The sequence below is a fragment of the Mus pahari genome, chromosome 11 (genome assembly GCF_900095145.1).
Source record: "Mus pahari chromosome 11, PAHARI_EIJ_v1.1, whole genome shotgun sequence".
NCBI classification, from domain to species: Eukaryota; Metazoa; Chordata; class Mammalia; order Rodentia; family Muridae; genus Mus; species Mus pahari.
In genome coordinates this window covers 15,218,234-15,238,716 of record NC_034600.1, presented here as the reverse complement: position 1 = coordinate 15,238,716, position 20,483 = coordinate 15,218,234, and the positions used below count along the sequence as shown (strand labels likewise).

Genomic DNA, 20,483 nt, shown 5'->3' with positions numbered 1-20,483 from the left:
CATTTTATGTGCATGTTTGAGTGTACATATTACCATGCAAACAGGTGTGCAGGTAAGCACGTTTGTAAGGATGATTTCCTGTTTTGCTTCTGCATAAATACTAGTCTTCATGTTCCATTGATACCTTTAGTAGTAGAATATATGTGAAATGGTTGATGTCTTTATTTTGTTTTTAATATATAAAACATTACTACAAGGCAGGCTAGCATCCTATACGGATACAACCAAAAAGGTGCATTGTGGTCTCATTCTGGATTGCAGATCAAGTTAAGAAAAATATAGCCTCGTTAATAAGGTCTTTTGGCTTCTGCCACCCAGCGGCAGCCTTTTACAGTGAGAAACATGTAGCAACTATGCAGGTAAAGGGGAAAAAAACTGGATAAGCACATCCTACACGTGACCTAGCAGAACTAATGTTACTGCATTCTCTGTTCTGTATGTCAGGATTAACGACAGGATGAATCGACAGATCTTCACATTCCAAGAGAAGGGAATCATTCCTAGCCTGAAATATCACTTCAACACTATATATTGACTCTTTATGGCACTCACTTTTTAAGGGGTCTGAAAATGAATCCCTTACACATGAATATTAGACAAGTTAAACTATCTTGAAAATTAAAAAAAAAAAAAAGGGACATAGAGAAAGGTTTTTTAAAATGGGATTTCTTAAAATGGCTGTTAAATTTCTTTATTGAAGAAAAAATAGGTGACATACATGCTTTATGCAGAAGTGGCATTTGGGGGTCCTGACACAGCAGGCTGTTCAACAGTCCTCTACTGCTGACAGCATTGTTATGGGTCAGTTAAAATCATGAAGGTGGACACCAAGTAACTTTCCTTCAACTGCTTCCTTCCTCTCCAGCGCCCAGTATTTCACCTTGCGCTCCTCCAGAACTCTGTAACTTATCCATCAAGTAAAGCAGGTCAGTCGCCCCCAGGACCCAGCTTGCAGGACTTATGCTCCAACACAGCTCTTTACTCTGGGCATATTTCTAAAAAACATCAAACTCAAGGCTGAAAATGAACTATGTAAATTTAGAATATGGGCAAGTTAGGATACGAACTTACAGAATTCCAAGATGTGTAGTGAAATGGAGAGATCTGAAAGGGGCCCTGCTTTTGATAAAGTGAAAAGAAGCCAACGAAACAAAAACAAAAAACAAGAATAGTTTGAGAGAAACCAATTAGTATATACAATGGATGTCAGTTGACCCAATAGTTTGCTGACGTTTTAAAAGCAATTTAGGATGTTGCGATGTAATATGTTCTAACCCCACAGCTTATCCTTTTGACAGCTGACCTTGAACTTATAAAATGTATGCAGAGTAAAAGAAATCAGAAAGAAAATAGTTACTCAAATGTGCAACTGCACAAATATACCCCCCTCCCGCTATTAAGAAAACAAAACTTCTGCCATTACCATAATATTATATATATTAGAAAGCTATACACAAGCATGTTAATTTCACAGATTTTTAAAAGATTCTTAATATTTTATATAATTAGAAATACACATTTCAAAAACAAAACTTCTACAAAGAGAAAACAGGTTATGTTGGTTAGCAAAGCATGGAGTCCTCATGGCTTAGGGTAGTACTCTCTGTACAAAACGTCCTTTGTGGGTTTTTACAGGACTGTTTAAAATATTAGCGAAGCTACTGAGGGAAAAACACATTTTGGCTTAAGTAAACTACAAAAAGCCACAAATGCTTTGCAAACTCTTTCTTACCTTTTATATGAAAATAAGCAAAATGTAATGTACATATTTTTATATTTTTATTTAATAAGAGATGCAGACCCAGATTTATTTATTTAATTAAATATGTTAGCTCTCAAACGCCACACTTCTTTCCTTTCCTTTTCTTTCTTTTCCTTTTCTTTCTTTTCTTTTCTTTTCAGGTAGGTATGGTCCTCTCTGAATGGTTTCTGATCCTTTTGAATGAGTGCCACACGCCAATGATATGCCTGCAGGTTTGTGAGCATGCTTGGTTGTCGGGTGACCGGCACGTTCCTACAGTTACCGGTGGTCACCCCTTGCCGGGTCTGTCCAAACTTCTATACATTTTTCTATATGTTGCATAACAGCTGCTCTCTCTTTCAGTAAAGATCTGCCGCTTTTGGCAAATGTTTCCTTTTGTCTATTTACATGTAAATAACGTTGAACCTGCAACATGACACTATCTATTGTAACATACATTTTGCAAAGGGTCACAACAGTGAAAAGAAGTTAGCCTTAAATCTATTTTGTACAAGTGTTCTGTTGTACAACTCAAGTGCTAAGCGTATCTCAGCATTTCTGTTTATCTTTATACTGTATCACTGAGGCAATTTAAAAGTACGTTTACAAAACAGAGTACCTGACTTTTTGTTTTCCACACACGGCACATATAATGCATATCGACCCCCCCTTCCCCATTAAGGTATAGCACACACACACACTGCAAGAAAAAAAAAACTATTAAGTAATAATGTGATCATGTTGCCCATCCTTCAGAGAGTCGCATGCGCTTGACTGAGGGACTTTCCCTTTCGTCCGGCGAAGGTCTGGTGAGTCCAATGGGGGAGTGGAATTCGTTCCGGTGATCCTCTCGGTCGCTCCCATCGTAGGAACTGCTACAGCTGCTCAAGCTGTCAACAGGAGATCTCCCCGCCTCGTGGCGCGTGTGTTGTGGGTATCTCGAAGGGGTGGTGGTACGGTCTCTAGGAGGAGAAACAGGTTCTGACTTGATGTTGAGGCTTTGAGTAGAAGGCAGGGAGAGATTTGAACTCTGAGATAAATGAGTGCTAGTGCAAGCTCTGTAGGAGGAAAGGAAACCCAGTTACAGATGGAGGAGGCCTGCAGGCCCCGGAACTCACATTACAAACACATCAGCTTAAAGACTTGCATAGACTCTAGTGCATGCCCTGCGTGAGTGCAGCTAGGCACTAGGGGCAGCACAGCCTAGAGCCATGGAGAATGTCTGTGCCTGGTGGTAAACATACTACTTAACCGGCCCAGGAATTATCTCCAGCTCCTAAGAGACTCTGTAACTGTATAGATTACCTTTTCATAAAGGACTAAGACATGGTACAACAGTCGTTCTGTGTTCATGGAATTTTCCCCTATACTATTTCCAATCCTTAATTTTCTGAACTTTGGAAGATGGTGTTTGATTTTTGAATGGGACCCTTTTTGTTTTACCAACGCCTGTATTTGAGATTATTTTTTTTAAAAACTTATTATTTATTATTCAACCGATATGCCCATATAAATGGAGATATATACGACTAAGGGAAAGCAAACAGTTTGAACCTCAAACGAACAGAACACATCAAACACTGTATAATTATATATAACTGATGAAAAGTTTGGGAGGGGGAAGGAGGAGGGAAAAGACTGAATATTATCTGCAGAAAATTTAAAAACTGGATTAAAATCATCTCACTAGAACTGATACCTAGCTGGACTTTCCCTATCATTTGCAGCTGTACGGGATGCAAATCCTGTCCGTAGTTCACAATTCCTTTAATCTTAACATGGCTAAGCAGCAGTAACAGTGGGTGCTTAAGGCGCTACTTCTCTTATTTATAACTAATATTAACAGGTGACTCTGTTGTTACTGAAGGAAAGAGTGTGGGAAGGAGCGGAGTGTGCCATTACTGTGTCTCTGAACGTCACGGAATGAGAGTGCACTCTGGGGGACTTAGGACAACCCTTAACCTAAGAGAAAAGCCTTAAGCCATTAAATGTGGATTGGCGATCAGCGACTGTGATCAGGGTGAACTGTGTGCTCAGTCGGCTGTCATCAGTGCTAAGATTTTTGCGTGCTTGTTTGTTTTGTTTTGTTATTGCTTCCTGATCGCACTGACATGCACATCTAGTCAATCTGATCCAACTGTACTGTCAAGAAAGTACTGCAGTCTCTTTAATTGTGGGATAGTCACAGAAAATAATTATATGTACAGAGACACCAGTTTTAAACAAAAGAAAGCAAGCCTACCTATTAATGTATGCAATTATGCTGCTCTCTAACAGAGAAAACTACGTGTGGGCAAGTGTCTTTCTGAACAGCAAGACAAGGCGGGTGTATTTTAGAGACAACAGTGGAATAACTTGGGTCTGGCCTTTTGGGAGATGTGACACCGGGTTAAGATGTACAGAGGTAGAAAATTAGTCAGAAACGAATTTATCTTTGAGTAATGTTTTATACAAAAGCACCACCTACTGGCAAGGAATGACTTTCCCCTTGTTAGTGGATGAACTAACATGGAGGACATTAGAGAGGGGGCTCTGTGCTGCTTTAATGAGCCCTTTTTTAGGCAGTCTGAGCTCAGATATAGATGCCACTCCCAGTGCACACGGTTTTCAATCTCTGTTTATTCGCGGAACTACTTATCTGAAGCTTATCATTTTAGTCTATATTAGATCTCTGATTTTCTAAGACTTTTAATTGAACTGCCTTTAAATAAAGATTATATTAAGATGGGCAGACAGGAAAACACCTGTATTTCAAAGGCTTCATAATGGTGGACTATTTTATACTGGTTCAAAGTTACTTAATGATTCATTTTGATGTTTGAGGAAATCCTTTTGATTTCAGGAAGAAAGAGTTTTTCTGGCTCTGGGTAAGAAAAATCATTTCACTAACATTTAATTAAATGCTTCTGCTGTGGATCATACAAGAGCTTAATAATGAATGCAAATTAAGAGCCTTGAAATGACACAGCATATCAATAAATACTTTTCTTCACTCTTTGACATTTAGTTTCTATTCCTCTAAAAACAGTAGAATGGGACACTTCTAAAAATTATGTGAGTTGGGTTACATAGGTAACTTGCCTATATAAAATAATTTAAAAGTACTACGGACATATGATGTGCCTTTAATGTCATCAGAAACATGAATTATCCTTTTATTTGTTTCAGATCCCAATTATCGATGGTCATGGAGAAGTTTCACTGCATCTTGCTCCCCACAAAAGATGGAGTATTTATTTGTTGGTAACTCTTTTCCATGACTGAAACAACGTATCTGGCGGTGGGATTTCATTTGAGAGTACACATGTACACAAGCTTATTCTGAACTGGGTAGCTGTTGGAATTAAGTCTGCAGCACTGAACTCTACATGGTGTCTTCAGCTCCACTTCATTTCTCTTTAGCACAGACCGCAATGCAGACTGGCTAATCTCTGCTCTCAGAGACTTCCTTGCCAAGAGAAGTCAGCTTTAATACTACTTAACTGAACATGTGCTAGCTTGTTATTGGGAACAAAATACAGCCATAGATAACTGTGAGACTACAGGTGTGCGTGGCTGAGGAAGAGGTAGGAGGAGGGCGGGGTCAGGCATGTGGTTAACTTGTCAGGTCCTCTGAGCTACTTCTAATTCAATATACAGGATGTTAAGCTGATAAAGCTACCCTTCCTTCAAATTTCTCAGAGATAAAATGTTGGTAGTTTTATTTAAGTTCCCCTCACTCTGCACCCCAACAAAATCAAGGTTTCTTACTATATTTATCTTTTTCCCCCTCTGTGAGGCAGGGGTTCATTACATATACCAGCCTGGCCTCAAACGTTTCATCCCCCTGTTTCAGTCTCCTAAGTGCTGAGATGGTAGGTGTGCATATACCAATCCATTCAATCCTTTTTTTTTTTTAAAGATAAATTTGTTTTTATTTACGTGTATATGCGTATGTCTGTGTGAGTTCGGGCATATGTGTGCAGGTGCTTGAGGAGGTCAGGAGAAGGTGTTAGATTCTCCAGAGCTAGAGTTACAGGCATTTGTGAACCATCTGACATGGCTGCCGAGACTTCTGCCTGACTAGTAAACACGTTTAGTTGCCGAGACACCACCTGTTCAGGCAACGCAGTCCTGGCTGGCCTGGCACTTACTATATAAGGCACTAACTTGGGACCACACCCAGTCCTTGAGACTAACCTTTTAAGAATAGCATTTATTCAATGCCTCTTCCACCCCCCAACTCCATTCTCAGTATGGATTGAGCCCTGTCCTCCACAACAACAAAATGTCCCTTTTCTGGAAAATACTGTCCAGAGAGCAGGTTGTCCTTTTCTAGACAGCAATCAAATAACACCTAAAAGACAAGGGTTGTTCCTCTAAAATGTCGAGTTCCTCTCCAGGCATGTCTCCGTCTACACAAAATTAACACTGCTTCTCATCTTAACTCAGTGGATAAAATGCCTGCTACACAGTTTATAAAGCCTAGCGTTGAAGACTGTGCTTTAAAGGACAAAGTGCACTTGTTTTTCACAGACAAAGAAGAGTTCTATTGTACTTTTGCAATTTGGAGAGAGAATTACAGTAGCCATTTTAGGCTTCTGGGAGGACTGACTTTAGTAGAGCTAAAATCTGTCCCTTTCTTTGCTTAAACTACAGTTCCTATCCGGAGGACGGGCACTCAGCGCAGGTCTGTAAGGTGGTTTGACTTGGGAAACGTATCAGTCCCTTTCACCATAACTGATCCATTCTCTCACAAACTAAAGCAGTTTATATACTTTATTTTACAGAAACATTAGAACTTGGGGTTTTCTAGAAAACAGTTTGTAAGGAGATGAGACAGCTTGTCTGAATACACCTTCCCAGAAGCCACCGTGAGAGAGAGGGAGAACATGTATGGTGACAGAAGAGGGGGTGGTGTCGACAGTGCTTTCATTCTGAGGTGTAGGCACGAGGTGAAGAGCAAGTGCGCATCATACACTAAACTCAAACTATGCACACGATGATTGGCTCTGAAAGAAATGGCAGGGATGCAGTCCTCAGCTGCTTCAACTCTAGTCTCTTCTAGTCTGGGGTCTCCACTCACTCCCTGTTCATTTAAGCCTAGTAGAAATTATGTTTTCTCCATGGGATAAGATTTTAAATTGTGGGTATGGTCAAAATAACAAATATGTGTATAACCTCATAACTAAAAATGATCTGGTGTTACAAGCAAAGGAAAAGTGGTATTCTGATGAAACGGTGGGACTTAAATGTTTATTGTGTATTTGTTTATTCTGTGTATGTGAGTGCAAGTACATGGACACCTATAGTAACTGATCCTCTTTTTCTACCAGGTGGATCCCAGCAATCCTAGTCAGGTAGATTGTCACGGTTGTTAAGTGAGGTTTGGTGGGCAACTTTAGCCCTTGAGCCACCTGGCTGGTCATTATAGGACTTTTTGATTTGGATAATGTCTTTCAGGGGGGTGGAATTTAGTGCTATGACAGATGAATCTTGTGAAACATGAGAAATGAACAATTCCTTTTCTTATTGACAAGAAGTAGGTCAGTATAATATTGTGAATATGTATATAAACTCTGAGGATGGCATTACGTACTTAGTGGCAATTTCCAGAAAAAAAGTTATTGCAACCAGAATCTACTTACATAATTAGCACTGAAGGGAAAGTTTAAATGTCTTAAAAAAAAAGAGAAACTCATTGTAAAAAATGTAAAATGTAAAACATGTTAAAAACCTTCCTACATCTTTAATGCCAACACTCATTCAAGAAAGCACAGTCATGATGCAATGTGGATTTGCTTCATTGCACACAGTAGGCTAGGTTTTCCACGGCAGTGATTGGTCAGTGGGATGGCTGTGGCACGGCAGTGATGAGCGAGTAGTCAGTGGGGTGGCTGTGGCAAGTGCTGACTGCTGAATGGCATCTCAGAATTCTGATCTATGTTCTGTCCATACCAAATGATGTTCAGTGAGAGAGAGGAGACAAAGGGGCAAAAACAGTGGGTTATAGTAATGATTAGTGATACTTGTTTGCATCACCACCTCCCTAGGCATACAGATACAGGACTAGTTAGTTAATATTACTAATTGATAAGTAAAATGGCTTAGTAGAAATTTGAAAGTGGGGTGAGTATGTAGGATGTTGCTAAAATATGATAATTTATCTTTAGTTATATCCCATTTTCTTTTGAAGATTAACTGAGTTCTGGAATTATTAGTTCAAATTAAACTGAAGTGTCTGGTATAATTCTTATATGAAGGGGTGCAAATTGTAGATTCAGGGCATTTCTGAAAACTACTCTAGATAAACGACAGAAGTCATCTATGACGAAGATATACCTCAAAGCAACCACAAGGGGGCAGAAAGATTCATACTTTGACCAGAAAACAACAAAAGTTATTTTTATGCCCAAAATTTAGTAATTAGTACTGCATGTGCTAATTAGTATTTGTGCATATATTTTAACACAATGGATGTAACTAGACAACCTATGCTATTATATATGTTACACACATTTAAAGCCTGTATAGAAATTCAACAGTTGATTCTACGAACAGTAGATTCATATTAGAGGAAATCATGTAGTTTGCACTTAATGAGAACCTCAGCTCAAAAATGCAAAAAAATTATAACTATAAATACCTTCAAATTTTCCATAAAAAAATTCAGAAATCTCACTCAAACCTTCACTGCTGACAGATGGAGGAGGAAACAGACCCTCGGGTATTAAGGAAAGACTATAAAGAGTGTGCCTAACTGTTAGCCCTTGCCCTTCAACAAACACAGGAAGGGATATTTAAGCTACTTGAAATATGTGATCAGAAAGTGGCTTTCCAGGCAATCATATGTTATGCCATTTCGTGCACATGAAAGCGCATTGTTGAGGACAGACTTATCATGTAAAAGATACAGTCTCTGGTTATGATATAAAGACATAACTATTGCTTACCCCAACTGACTGAGGGCAGATGGCGGCATGTTATGTAGGTGCTGCTGCTGCCAGCCAGTTACGGAGCCGAGGTGGAGCGCACTGGCAGTGTTGAAGCCAGACAGAGATGACAGATCTGCGCTACTCAGAGAGTACTCTAGATGGGAGCGAAGGGGCGGCAAGGAGAGAGAGAGACACTTAATTAGGAGACTGTCAAATGGTAAGCAAAATCACACAGTTTCAACCTCTAAAACATACTTTGAATCAAAGTTTTTGATTTGGGAAAAGAAGAAAATAAAACAGCAGGGATAATTTGAATTTAAAAAGAAAAAAAATTATTATCCATCCTAGGAAGGATGTCACAATAGATCCAAAGTAACAGATCCCGAAATGTTAGAACATTACACTAGCTTTGTTTAAAAGTGTAAAGTATCTATATATTTTATGGTCTAGAAATAGGTTTTAAATTAAAAATCTTCAAGAAAGTGAGCATTCTACTATATTAAAGAGATAGTAGCTCAGTTTCCTTGAAATATTGAATTTGATTTGAGTAAATAAAAGTTCCCATCACTTAAAAAGGAGCACTGTAGATCACTGAGTAAGAAGAGGTGCTTGTACCATGCATTCTGGACACAGGCCCCACATGAGCTCCCAACAGGGCAAAGAAAATAACTTTTAAAATATGCTTTTTAAAGTGTTTACTGTAATATTTGCACATAGCAAAGCTACTCACCAGTACCATATGTTGTTGAAATGGCTGATGGATATCCTCCCATTCCTTGTCCTGGTAAAGTAGGAGTTGCTACGGAAACCACTGGGGTAGCCAATGACTGAGCCGACTGGGAGTTATTTATCCTTTGATTCTTTTAAAGTAAATAAAAAGACATTATTGGTGGCAGATTTTTAAAAGTTAAAAATATTAGGTCTCACTAATAGTTTTTCACATAAAGAAGTAAGTTGGTACAAAGCTCATGAAATTAATCATTTAACATGTGTCTCTATGAACTCTGCCAACCCTATCATTTACAATCCTTCAAGAGACCAGCTGTTGCCATAGTAACCCATTACATCAGTATCTCCTAGGCAACTGAACTAGTAACAAGTACCATAGCTTTATTATGGATAAAAACAGACTACGATGAGAACTGATGAAATATGTATACTGTACTGCTATTGTTTCAGTTTTATTCAAATGCAAATTAAAAAATTAAAATCAACCATAGTGGGTTTTGTGATCAGTTCTATGTACAGCAGAGCTGATAGATATGATTCGTGCTATGTTATGACCAGCAGGTGGCGCTATGATCACTTTCTTCTGCTTCGACTTCCTTGCAAAAGGATGGCAAATTAGCTAATGCCAGTATTTAACTCCTGATAGCCAGGAGGTAAAAGATGCATACGCTCAAAATAATGGTATTTTAAATCTTGAAAGAATAAGTGTCTTACTGTTTAATAGCTAAAGATGCATTTTTGTGTTTTGATTTTAGAGTAAGTTCAGTCTTAATATTTAAAACATGGCCTTTAGTTAAAAGGTGGGGACAGAGGAAAAAGGCCTATAAAAACCAGATATGCTTTCCTCAGGCTGTCAGTGATCCTAGAAATGAATGGTGTTTAAGCATAATCAATACCCTCATTTAGTGAGGTAAGTTTTAAAATCTTTCTGTGTGATCACAGCTAACACCTTTCACTGAAGTAAGTTCTGTTATCTTCCCGAGCATGCCCTTCAAGGGACACGGCCTTCCCACTTACCAACAGCAGGTCCACATCCTCAGACTGAGAGCATGGGGAAGGAGGGAAGGAGTTTATTAATTAGTGTCTGTAAATATTTATAACTGTGAAAATCTTTCCAGCAAAAGGAGATGCATCTTCTGATAGACACAACAGTTTCAACAGCTTGGCAAACCGTTGGCAAAGACAACTCCTTAACAAAGACATTCTTTGTTTCCCTTAGTGAGGTGTTCCTTGTCTCAAACCTGAAGACTGCCTATCTGCTTTGCAGCACAGGTCAGTGTCTCCCTGTTTACTGTTGTGCACCGTACTTTGATAAAAAGATAACAGGAATGTACTTTAAACCCTACTTGCTAGAGGGAAAGGGAGTCATGCCTGACAATGAGAAGGAGAGAGGGGAGAGGAGAGAGGAGAGAGGAGAGAGGAGAGAGGAGAGAGGAGAGAGGAGAGAGGAGAGAGGAGAGAGGAGAGAGGAGAGAGGAGAGAGAGAGAGAGAGAGAGAGAGAGAGGAGAGAGCTGATCCATGGGAATGTGTCAGTTTTAAGGGATGTGGGATAAATGTGCTAAGAGACACCGCTTTCCTTGCCTGCCCCACACTCACTGCATCACTGTGGGAGGGTTTATTTCTTAGACCCAGGCTTCTCTAAAGGGAATGTCACATGTTATTTGATTTTAGCTAGATGCACAAAATGAATATATAATAAGCAATCAGTTCACAGGATTATTTCACTCCTAAGCATGACACAGAACAGATAATTCTAAAACAAAGCAAAACAGAAAGAAATGTTTGTGGGATAATTTAAATCTATCTACTAAATCTTTGTTATATATGTTCTCATTGTTAAGTTTTGCTGATTTGGAGAACACTCTGTCATCTATTGATCTATCTATCTATCTATCTATCCATCTATCTATCATCTATGTACCTGCCTACTACCTATCTTTGTTTTTGAGCTTGATACCACAATATTCTTTTCATCTTATGCACAAGTCTCAGAGCAAGAAAATGATACAGCATGAGATTTTATATATGCTTAAATTTACATTTCATATCTGTATATTTTTACTTAAAAGCATTCTACCACTTGTTTTGGTTTAAGATGTAACACTGGTTCTTAAAATTTCTTGGGTTCTGAGTTAGTTATTTTCATAAACTACAATAGGCAAAGATTAACTGAAACAATGCAAAGGCATATGATATATTAGATATTAAAGAAAGAAGTGATATGTAAGAAAGGATTCCCAATTAATGTGAGAAATTTCACTGAGGAATCAGGGAAAGTATTTTTCACTGTCAGTCAGCATCCTGAGAACATAAGTAGCTCAACAATATAAAAATTCTCTCATAAAATACCTCATGTAATTATGGAATTCCTATGGAATATGATTTGATCAGGGTTAGAATTATTTTTCCAAGTATAAACGGACAGCCTTACAGAGAAATGTTTTTTCTTATTTCAGAAAGACAATCCAGAAGGAGAGTTTATTAGAATTTTTTAATATAGGAAAGGAAAATGCAAAATCAGTGACTACAACCCCATCAATAGGATTAAAAACATCCTCAGTCAGTAGTGTTAATCATCTGGGATGTTCTAAGAAATTCCTATCTAGACAATTAGTAGATACAGATAAGACATCATCGACATGTATTAAGAACAGAGCTGTGCATTACCACTGATGGCATCGTGTTCTTGCTGCCGGGTGGGATAAGAACGCGGAGATCTGGCTTACGATTATTCATTCCTAGATTCATAGGGGGAGGAGATTTGGCTTGTATATTCTTGTTCAGGTTACCAGGTGAGACCAGCAGGCCTGGTGAGTTCCGGGGGTTGCCATATCCATTCCCTGTTAACATAAGAGATGACAAAACTCAGGGAGAAACCGAGGCGCATGCATGCTTTTAAAGAACAGCTCATATGAAGATGAAAGGGTAGGCCTAGCTGTGAGTCATACAAATCAACACATGAAGGCTGACTGATTTAACCCCTGTGTGAAAGGCAGCTTGTCAGTTAATGGTTTCATATACCTCCAAAAGGATATTACAAACTTTTTATTTTTATAAGAAGAAAGCAAATCTTCTTTAATTTGATCAGAAATCTGCATATCATATGCTTTTACAATTTATTATTATCATTTGTTGTTGTTATTATTATCCCCCCCCCCCACCGGAAGAGATTCAGACAGCCAGTTCAGGATCTAAGAGAAGTGCCTAACTGATCCTGCACTTAATTGATGAGTTTGGCGGAGGCTGGCTGGAGTGACTCACTCTTCCAGTTCTTTGGTTTGGGTTTGATTCTGTGTGTCTGTGTGTCCTCAGATGAAGAAGGGGCACCAAGGCTGTAATTTCTAGGGCGGGCGGGCGGGCGGGCAGGAGGAGGAAAAGCTGCACATGCATTTTGCTCTTCAGTCTCCTCCACTCTAAGTGAATGTTCGCTCTCCATGGCCTTTCTTACTTCAAGTTTACCCTCCTCATCAAGTTCAGCACACAGCCTGAAGCCTTGCACACTTCCTGCCCATGACAATCTTCAAAAGTGGCAGTCCTCGGGCACTGAAGCCATGGTGCCTCCAGGCAAGTGCTGACTCACTCAGACACAGGGAGAGTCACTAATCGCCGAGACTTAAGGCTCTTCCAGAATCTGACATTCAGCCTCCTACTAACAAAGTCGGTACCCGAGAGTCTCCGTTTTCCACTTTGAAAACACACTACCCTCACTGATAGAAGCAGCGGAGGAGTTGGTTGGAAAGACATCTTGAAGTGGAGTAGGAACTGACCTGGAAAGCTATCTGTTGGTTTCCCGAGGGATAATAGGAGAATCCCACTGCTGGATTCAACAACGCTTCCTAGAAAACTAGCCAGTCATCTTCCAAGCACCATTAAAGGAGACGGTTAATTTTTCTTGTTATAGTCATTATTATCATCATTGTAAAACACAACCATCTATTACTCTTAGAAGAAAGAATGAGACCATGTGCCACTCAGTGAGAAGGGAAGGACGGCCTTGGAGGGCTCTGAAATCTCTTTGCAGTTAAGCAATGCACACTTCTGGCCCACGTACAAACAAAGAAGAAAACCAAGGGCAAAATGGCTGCAGAACAATATAGAGTATACATTCTTCAATACCCATGGAAGAAGAGATTACCTAATGCGGGTTTAGGAAGAGGTAGGGACTAATGTGTATTTCAACAAAAGCAAAGAAGAGGTAAATGAGGCAGCTAACTTGGGTAACTGGGTAGGGGGAAGGCTGAGGAAGGATTTTACACAGCATCTTTAAGAAAACTGGGAGGGATCTGCTTACAAAGGAGCCAATGAAAACAGGGTCCTTTTCGTAGGTGCTCTTTGGAGAAGTTGGTCAGTGGGGACTTCAAATTTTATGACGATATGTTAGAAGTGGAAACTACCCAGAATTTCAGAACAGTGAATGGTTAGACATCTACAGACACTGGAAAGGGTGGTCTTCGGAAAGCCTATGTGTATGGATCTTTCTTGAGACTATGGCAATGGCTTCAGAAAGAAAACAAGGAGTGGGGAAGGGAACGCAAAAGCATTTCAAGTAGATATTTATGGAAATGTTTTGCTATGCCAATAGTAATTGTATGAAGTCATGGTTTCATTATGACATGCTCGCACAGTTACACAGTGCACTTCAATATATCCACCTTCTCTTGTTCCTTCTGCCCCACGTTGGCTCCTTTCTTCCCAAACTGTCCCTCTGGGGACTCTTTGAATTATAATATATGTGGGTCATGTGGTCCAAAACACACTTATTCTTCATATCCAATTCATTTACCTGCCTTGTTTCATGAATAAATGAATAGGCTGAATATATAAAAACTCGCAAGGTTCAGTCTTGCAACTAGATTATGGTAAAAATTAACAAGTATCTTGAGGCAAAATGAAAATAAAACAAATGAAACACCCCCAAAACATGTGCCAACTACAAAGTCGTTGTTTAAGAAATTTGCACTGAATTTGAATACAAATTAGTCTTCTATAATAAAACATCAAGAAAAGTTGCTAAATTATAGCTAGCAAAATATGTCAAACCCTAAATTATCTGTTACAGTTAATTTGGACAGTGTTTGATGGTAAAAGTTCTTATATGAAACAATACATTTACCCTTTCTCACTAAAAGAAATATAAACAAATTGAACTCTGTAAGAAAGATAATGGGTGAGTTAGGATGCACAGAGGAGTTCTGTGTTTAATGGGTCTCCTTGGAACATTATTCTGTGGGCCTTTGACCGAATTGTAGAGCCGCCTACACGAAAAGGAAGGGAGACCAAGACATCTGCAGCATGCATTCCTTCCTGCTGAAGTCCACACACACACACACACACACACACACACACACACACACACACACACAGAGTGACACACGTCGCATACATGTTAACCCTCTGTGAGATCTGGTTTAAATAAACAATCAAATGGAAAATTAGCCAAGTAATTTCAAAAGAAGAAGAAGAAGAAATGTCAGTTAAGAAGTGCAGTGAAGCCTGAACGGATGAGAAACTAAAATCCTGCCTGGGTAGACGCTGATGCTGGTTTGCATGGAGGAGTAATTCTGCTAAAAGGAAGTAAAACCACCTCATGACATGTGTTGTCCTAAGATAGGACAAGCGCGGGGCCAGTGTGAGAAAGTGGAGAGCGTCACAGAGGCCGGGCAGAAAAGTCTCTTCAAAAACATTTTCTATGGTAAACTCAGAGACAGTCCAAAAAAAGCCCCAGTCTTTCTGCCCACATTTTAAAACAGCGCTTTGGAGCGGCAGTGAGGAGGGAAAAGGAAGCACACATACGTGGTTTTCCACTCAGTAAACACCTCAGTAGCAGAAAACGGAATCAAAAGCATTCTATGTCTCTCTTGAAATATGGGCTGCTATTTGGAAATTACACCATTTTAGAAGATTAGTTCCATAGTTTTAAGGTGTCATGTACATGTTAACCCTGTGTGAGATCTGGTTTAAATAAACAATCAAATGGAAAATTAGCCAAGTAATTTCAAAAGAAGAAGGATAAATGGCAGTTAAGCATTTAAGCATGACATTTTTTACACTTATATTTTTGGAGCATAAAATTATTTTTTATGAACAAATAAATGCTATTTTTTATGAGTGAATTTCTGCTATTTTTAGAATATTGTGCCAGCTAGCATTTTGGAGAAGTATAATAACTATTTCTGTTTCCAGCCACCAAATTGTTATTCTTTTGGCATAATATAGATTCAGGAATGTGAGACTGTGGACCCTAGAGCAGTGATATTGAAACCTATCATTTGGAAGTCAATGATGAATGCATGTGTGTGGCTCATTGCTAAGAAGAGCCTGCATTTAAGTCGGCTGGGAAACCGCAGCCTCCTTCTCCCTCAGAAGGCTTTGGCCTGTGTGGAGGCTGAGGTCCCACCTTAAGATAAATTCCCCAGAGAGCATGGCCACACTTAACTCCAGGGGCCCAGGAGGTGGGAAACACCACCTCTCAACAACCTTCTAATATACAGATTCAACTTTCTTGATGCTATGTTTTAAAATTATACTCCACTTGGACAATTATCAATTTAGACGTGACCGTATGCAGATGTCACATTCTTCGGACCACTTGAAAGGACAAAAATTATAACGTATGGTAACTGGATTTCCTGATTATAGATTATAGGAAAATGAGGTACAGACTGACTTTAGAGTTCAATGAAGCTTTTATAGTTTCATTTGATTAAAAATATTGTTTCTTATGAACCAACTTAGGCTTTTATGACGTAGTCACATGAAGGATAACAGATTCTACCTCTGCCCCTACATGTATCTAATAAACAACAAAAGCAGTGTAAATAGTCAAGATTTCAAATATAGTGGTAATTTTCCCCCGCAGTTAACTTAAAAGCACTTTTCTGCCTTTTCTACTTCATTTGATTTTACTCACTCCTACTTTAGGAAGTTGTAAATGTAGAGAACACCCTCCTGGCTTCAAACGTTATGAGGCAGGTTCTTGGCTTTGCAACACAGCGCTCTGCTGAGCGTCCTCTCCTCTGAGCCCATAGGGCCACAACTTTCTTGGACTTTTAGGCACTAGGAGCCTTGTCATTTATTCTTTGCTTGTTTTAACTTTCAATTACAAATAAGAGCACATAATATTAATAAGCACAAAGCTGAAACTACTATTTGGGCTTGAGGTTAATTCTTGCTTTCTTCCTTCCATCTCTACATTCTACAAGATATCAAATCTTGTCCAATTTTCTTACCAAAAAAAAGGCCTGCTTGCATTTTTTATTTTTAACCTTTTTTATATAGGCTTCAATCCCATTTGACCAAGTCTTTCAAAGTCCTCCAACCATTCTTTATTCTCTAGTTGAAGGATTCCTCTCCTTATCCTAAACCAGCTTTAGGAAAGTTGGAGCTGTATGCAAGCTTCTGTGTAGATGTGTGATGTTGGGGACATCATTCTGTCCAGTTCTGTTTCTCCAAATACTGTTCAACACAGCTGAATCAGTACACCTGCCTGTCTCTCATAGCTTTCTATAGTCAACTCATGATGTCTAACCTAATTTCCAATGGCCTCAGCCAGTCTCACATCCTCTGAACATGCCTGAGTCTTTGCTCTGTTAATTGAAGGACTGGCAGTGTTCACTCTCCTGTTTCACTCAAATTTGTCTTTTAAGGAGCGGCTACAGTGACAACTCTTTCATGGTGCCTTTCAGATAACTTCTGTCTACTAACCCTTCTCCAACATTCTGCTGCAATTAGAGGCAGTGATACTATGTGATGGGTCATTTGTGTAACATTTCATATACTGGAGAAACATGCAAAGTAAGCTAGAGGGTTAGAAATGGCACCAACTAGTCAGTTACTAGGGAACAGGAAGTAACAACTGAAGATGCAATAAATGACTTGTTAAACTTAGTCACTGAGGATCTCTCTTCTTTATGCTACTTGCGAAATTTTTCTATTTAGATCATCATTATACTTTGGTGACCAACTGTACCAATAAAACAGGCTAACAACCATATGGCATGGAATCGCAGAAGCAAGGTGACTATCCATCTGCTGAAGGTAACTGAACCTTTTTGTCAGTTTGTCATGCCATGAGCCATTCTATAGTGCATGGCAATGTGCACCTTGGGGCAGGATGACATAAGGTGAGCATTTCGCCCCAGGGAATCCGAGACTTTAAGAGAACTGAGCTTTCCTACTGACATAGGCTCTCTCTTAATGTAACTCTCAAAACTTGTCTTAAGTAAAACTTGGTTAAAAATGGTGGACAGTGCCCACTAAGGAGAAATAAAGTTAGAAAGTTAAGAAAGACTTTTCAGAGACAGGGAGCACAAAACCACGAGGTTGCTGGATCCTGACAATTGGAGAAGGAAAGCGTTCTGTGAAGGTAAAATACTGGCTGTTTTAGAATATACAGTTTTCAATATTTGAAAAGGTGGGATTAGTCAATGCGGTATCCTGGACCATGTTAACTTCATACTAAACTCTTCCTGTCCTATAGGAAACGTGCAGCCAGGAAAAACTTCTGGGTAGTTAGCACTGAAGCATAACTTGGTGTGTTGTGCGACAAATCCTTAACGTGGGTTAGGCTGCAGTCCGGGAAGCCGGTGCACAGAACACACTAAGCACGCAGATGAGAAAGGGACAGCAGAGATGGCTGGTCTACTGGCAGTCAGGAGCTGGCCATGAAAATGATGCTTCCTTCCATCAAAGTTCCTTCAACTGGAGAGAGCTTTTGCCTTCTCAGTATTGTGTTAAGGCAAGAGAAGCCTCAGTGTAATGTGAGTCCGAGGCACACTTTGTCAACTGGCCACAGAACAATAGCAACAATAGCAAACACCTCAAAGCTTCATCTGTCAATCATCTGACATCAAGCATACACAATATATTCCCACAGCAGTACCAGGTACCCCATAATTGCCACGTAGCTGGTATGAAAGATGGACAGAAAAGACCATTAATCCTCACAAGAATAATCCTGTGAGATGTTAAAAGTATATTATTTGCATAATGAAAAAAGAGCGAAGAACAGGGAGGCCTAGTAACCCGTTCAACATCAAAGAACCAACCATCTATGGAGGCATAATGTGAACTCGAGCAGCATGGCCATGCACTGCACAAGCTGCCTTGCTCCCTAAAGATCAGGATCTAGATTCAAAAGGCTTTTATATATTGTCTCACTCTGAAGGATTATGAAGGAAGAGAACTGTGAAGAGTGGGGACAGGAGCCTTAGCTGGTCTAAACCAAAGGAGATGTGGAACTTTGAAGGCCACATTACAGGGCACTGCAGATAGTAGCAATGATACTGCAGAGGGTTACCACGGAACAGAGCTCTTGCCTGAGATTGGAGAAGCCTTGGGTTCAATCCTTAGCATTGCAAGATAAAATCAAACAAGGCAAAATAAGGTAAAGCACACCAAGCTATTTTAAGACTGATTTGGGAGACAATTTAGATAGAAAGGCAGAGCATGGTCTCCCAGAGAGCACTTAGAACAGACCGGGTATGATGTGTTCAGATGCCAGATGTGCTGGCGCAGCTACTCCAGTGCACTCTATTTGTGGATAACTACATATACATTACAATGAGACTTGGTAAAATTTTTATCAAGAGTAAAGTTATTTACCAATTTACTGTCAATCAAAAGGAGCAGCTCCTATTAGAGCCACTTAACACAACAGAAAAATATCTAGTATCTCACGGTACCTATTACTAGTTATTTGAAAGCAATTATCAGAATTTAGAATTGTCGTGTGTTCTGATTTGGGCACGTTTGGGGGAAAGTGCCACAGGGAGACAGGGAGACAGTAAGACGAACACACAGCTAAACATCTCACGAATCCATTTGTTGCCTTCTCCTCTGCTAAGTGTTTAATCCACTTAGGCTTCTTGTAATTTTAATTTGTTTTATGCTGAACCTAAGACCTTACATATGCTGAGCACATGCTTTTCTACTGAGTTATGCCCATAGCTCCTTAATTTTTCTTTTATTAGAATCATTTTGAAAATACTTTCCATACATTGACTAGTTAAATAGGAGCGGCCGTATTTATGCAAACACTGTCACCAACATCAACTCATTTTACATTTGACTTTTTAAAAGTTTTAAGACTGCAAGTTAGCTTTTTAACAAACAGTGATGCTATTTCATTTTTTCTCAAACCTGCATACATCTTTAAATGATGATCTCAAACTGTATAGAGTCAATTTGCAAGGACTACCCCACAGTTGGCTGAAAAGACATTCTTGAGCAATTTCTTTGGATTAGGATTTGACTTTCTAGATTGCAGTCATATTACTGTGCACTGAATGCCTGAACTCCATTAAGAATTTGAAAAAAAGTGTTTTTCAGCTGTTATAAATAAAAATAAGGGGTTTTTATTTTATTTTATTTTATTTTTTTAAAAAAAAGAGTTCATTTTTTATGGATGGGTCTAAGAGAAGAAGCAACCTCGTGACATTTTGGGAAAAAAGTCTGGAAATGATGAAAGTTTCAGCATGCCTGCTGTAGATGGATGAAATCAGATCTCTGGTTCTTGTCCTACTAAAGACTCCTAATTACAGATTCTAGCCTCAGAACCCCGTTTCTCCTCTTTCTGGGACTTCTCAATGAAAGTATAATAGCCTTGGACTGTGAAGGAACTTTTGTTGAGTCCTGTTCCCTCTGTGGGTTTCAGGAAACTACGCTGAGATAGACCACCTTGCGGGCAGCACATGAGCAGAGAGCACTGCTTCATTTTGTTAGCAGATGGCCAGTCTCAAGGGCAGCCCATCTAGCCTGCTTGACTTTGATGTTTGGGAACTATTGTTAGTTTCATGCTGTGTGTGTGTGTGTGTGTGTGTGTGTGTGTGTGTGTGTGTGTGTGTGTGTGTGTGTATCTTTAGGGGGCAGAGGCTAACATCATGTTTCTCTCCTTGTTTTAAGAGAGGGTCTCTTACTGAGCCTGGAGACCACTGGGTTGCTTAGCTAGGGGTCTTCCTGTCTCTGTTACGGAAACACTGGGGTTACAGGCATGCGCTTCCAAGCCTGTCCTTCACATAGGTTTTTTAGATCTGTCTTGGCTTCTCATGTATGGGCACCAAGCATTATGTACTGAGATTTTCTTCCCACCATGGCACTG

The 20,483-nt window shown here is 39.5% G+C and overlaps 1 protein-coding gene across 19 annotated transcripts in view; it reads right to left on the bottom strand.

Annotated features, from left to right (window-relative positions):
* Positions 1 to 650: 650 nt before the first annotated feature.
* The window catches only part of Mef2c (myocyte enhancer factor 2C), a 159,148-nt gene continuing 139,315 nt past the window's right edge, over positions 651 to 20,483 (bottom strand). For 6 of the 19 annotated variants that reach the window (XM_021208759.1, XM_021208762.2, XM_021208764.2 and 3 more), the window contains 5 exons: positions 12,053 to 12,225; positions 10,402 to 10,425; positions 9,386 to 9,515; positions 8,674 to 8,809; positions 651 to 2,703 (listed from right to left, as the gene is read on the bottom strand). In XM_021208759.1, coding sequence (XP_021064418.1) covers positions 2,478 to 2,703; positions 8,674 to 8,809; positions 9,386 to 9,515; positions 10,402 to 10,425; positions 12,053 to 12,225 — 689 coding nt within the window. In that variant the 3' untranslated portion in view covers positions 651 to 2,477. Of the gene's footprint in view, positions 2,800 to 8,673; positions 8,810 to 9,385; positions 9,516 to 10,401; positions 10,426 to 12,052; positions 12,226 to 20,483 lie in introns of all 19 variants that reach the window. The other 13 variants (XM_021208750.1, XM_021208749.1, XM_021208751.1 and 10 more) reach the window with 6 other exon arrangements.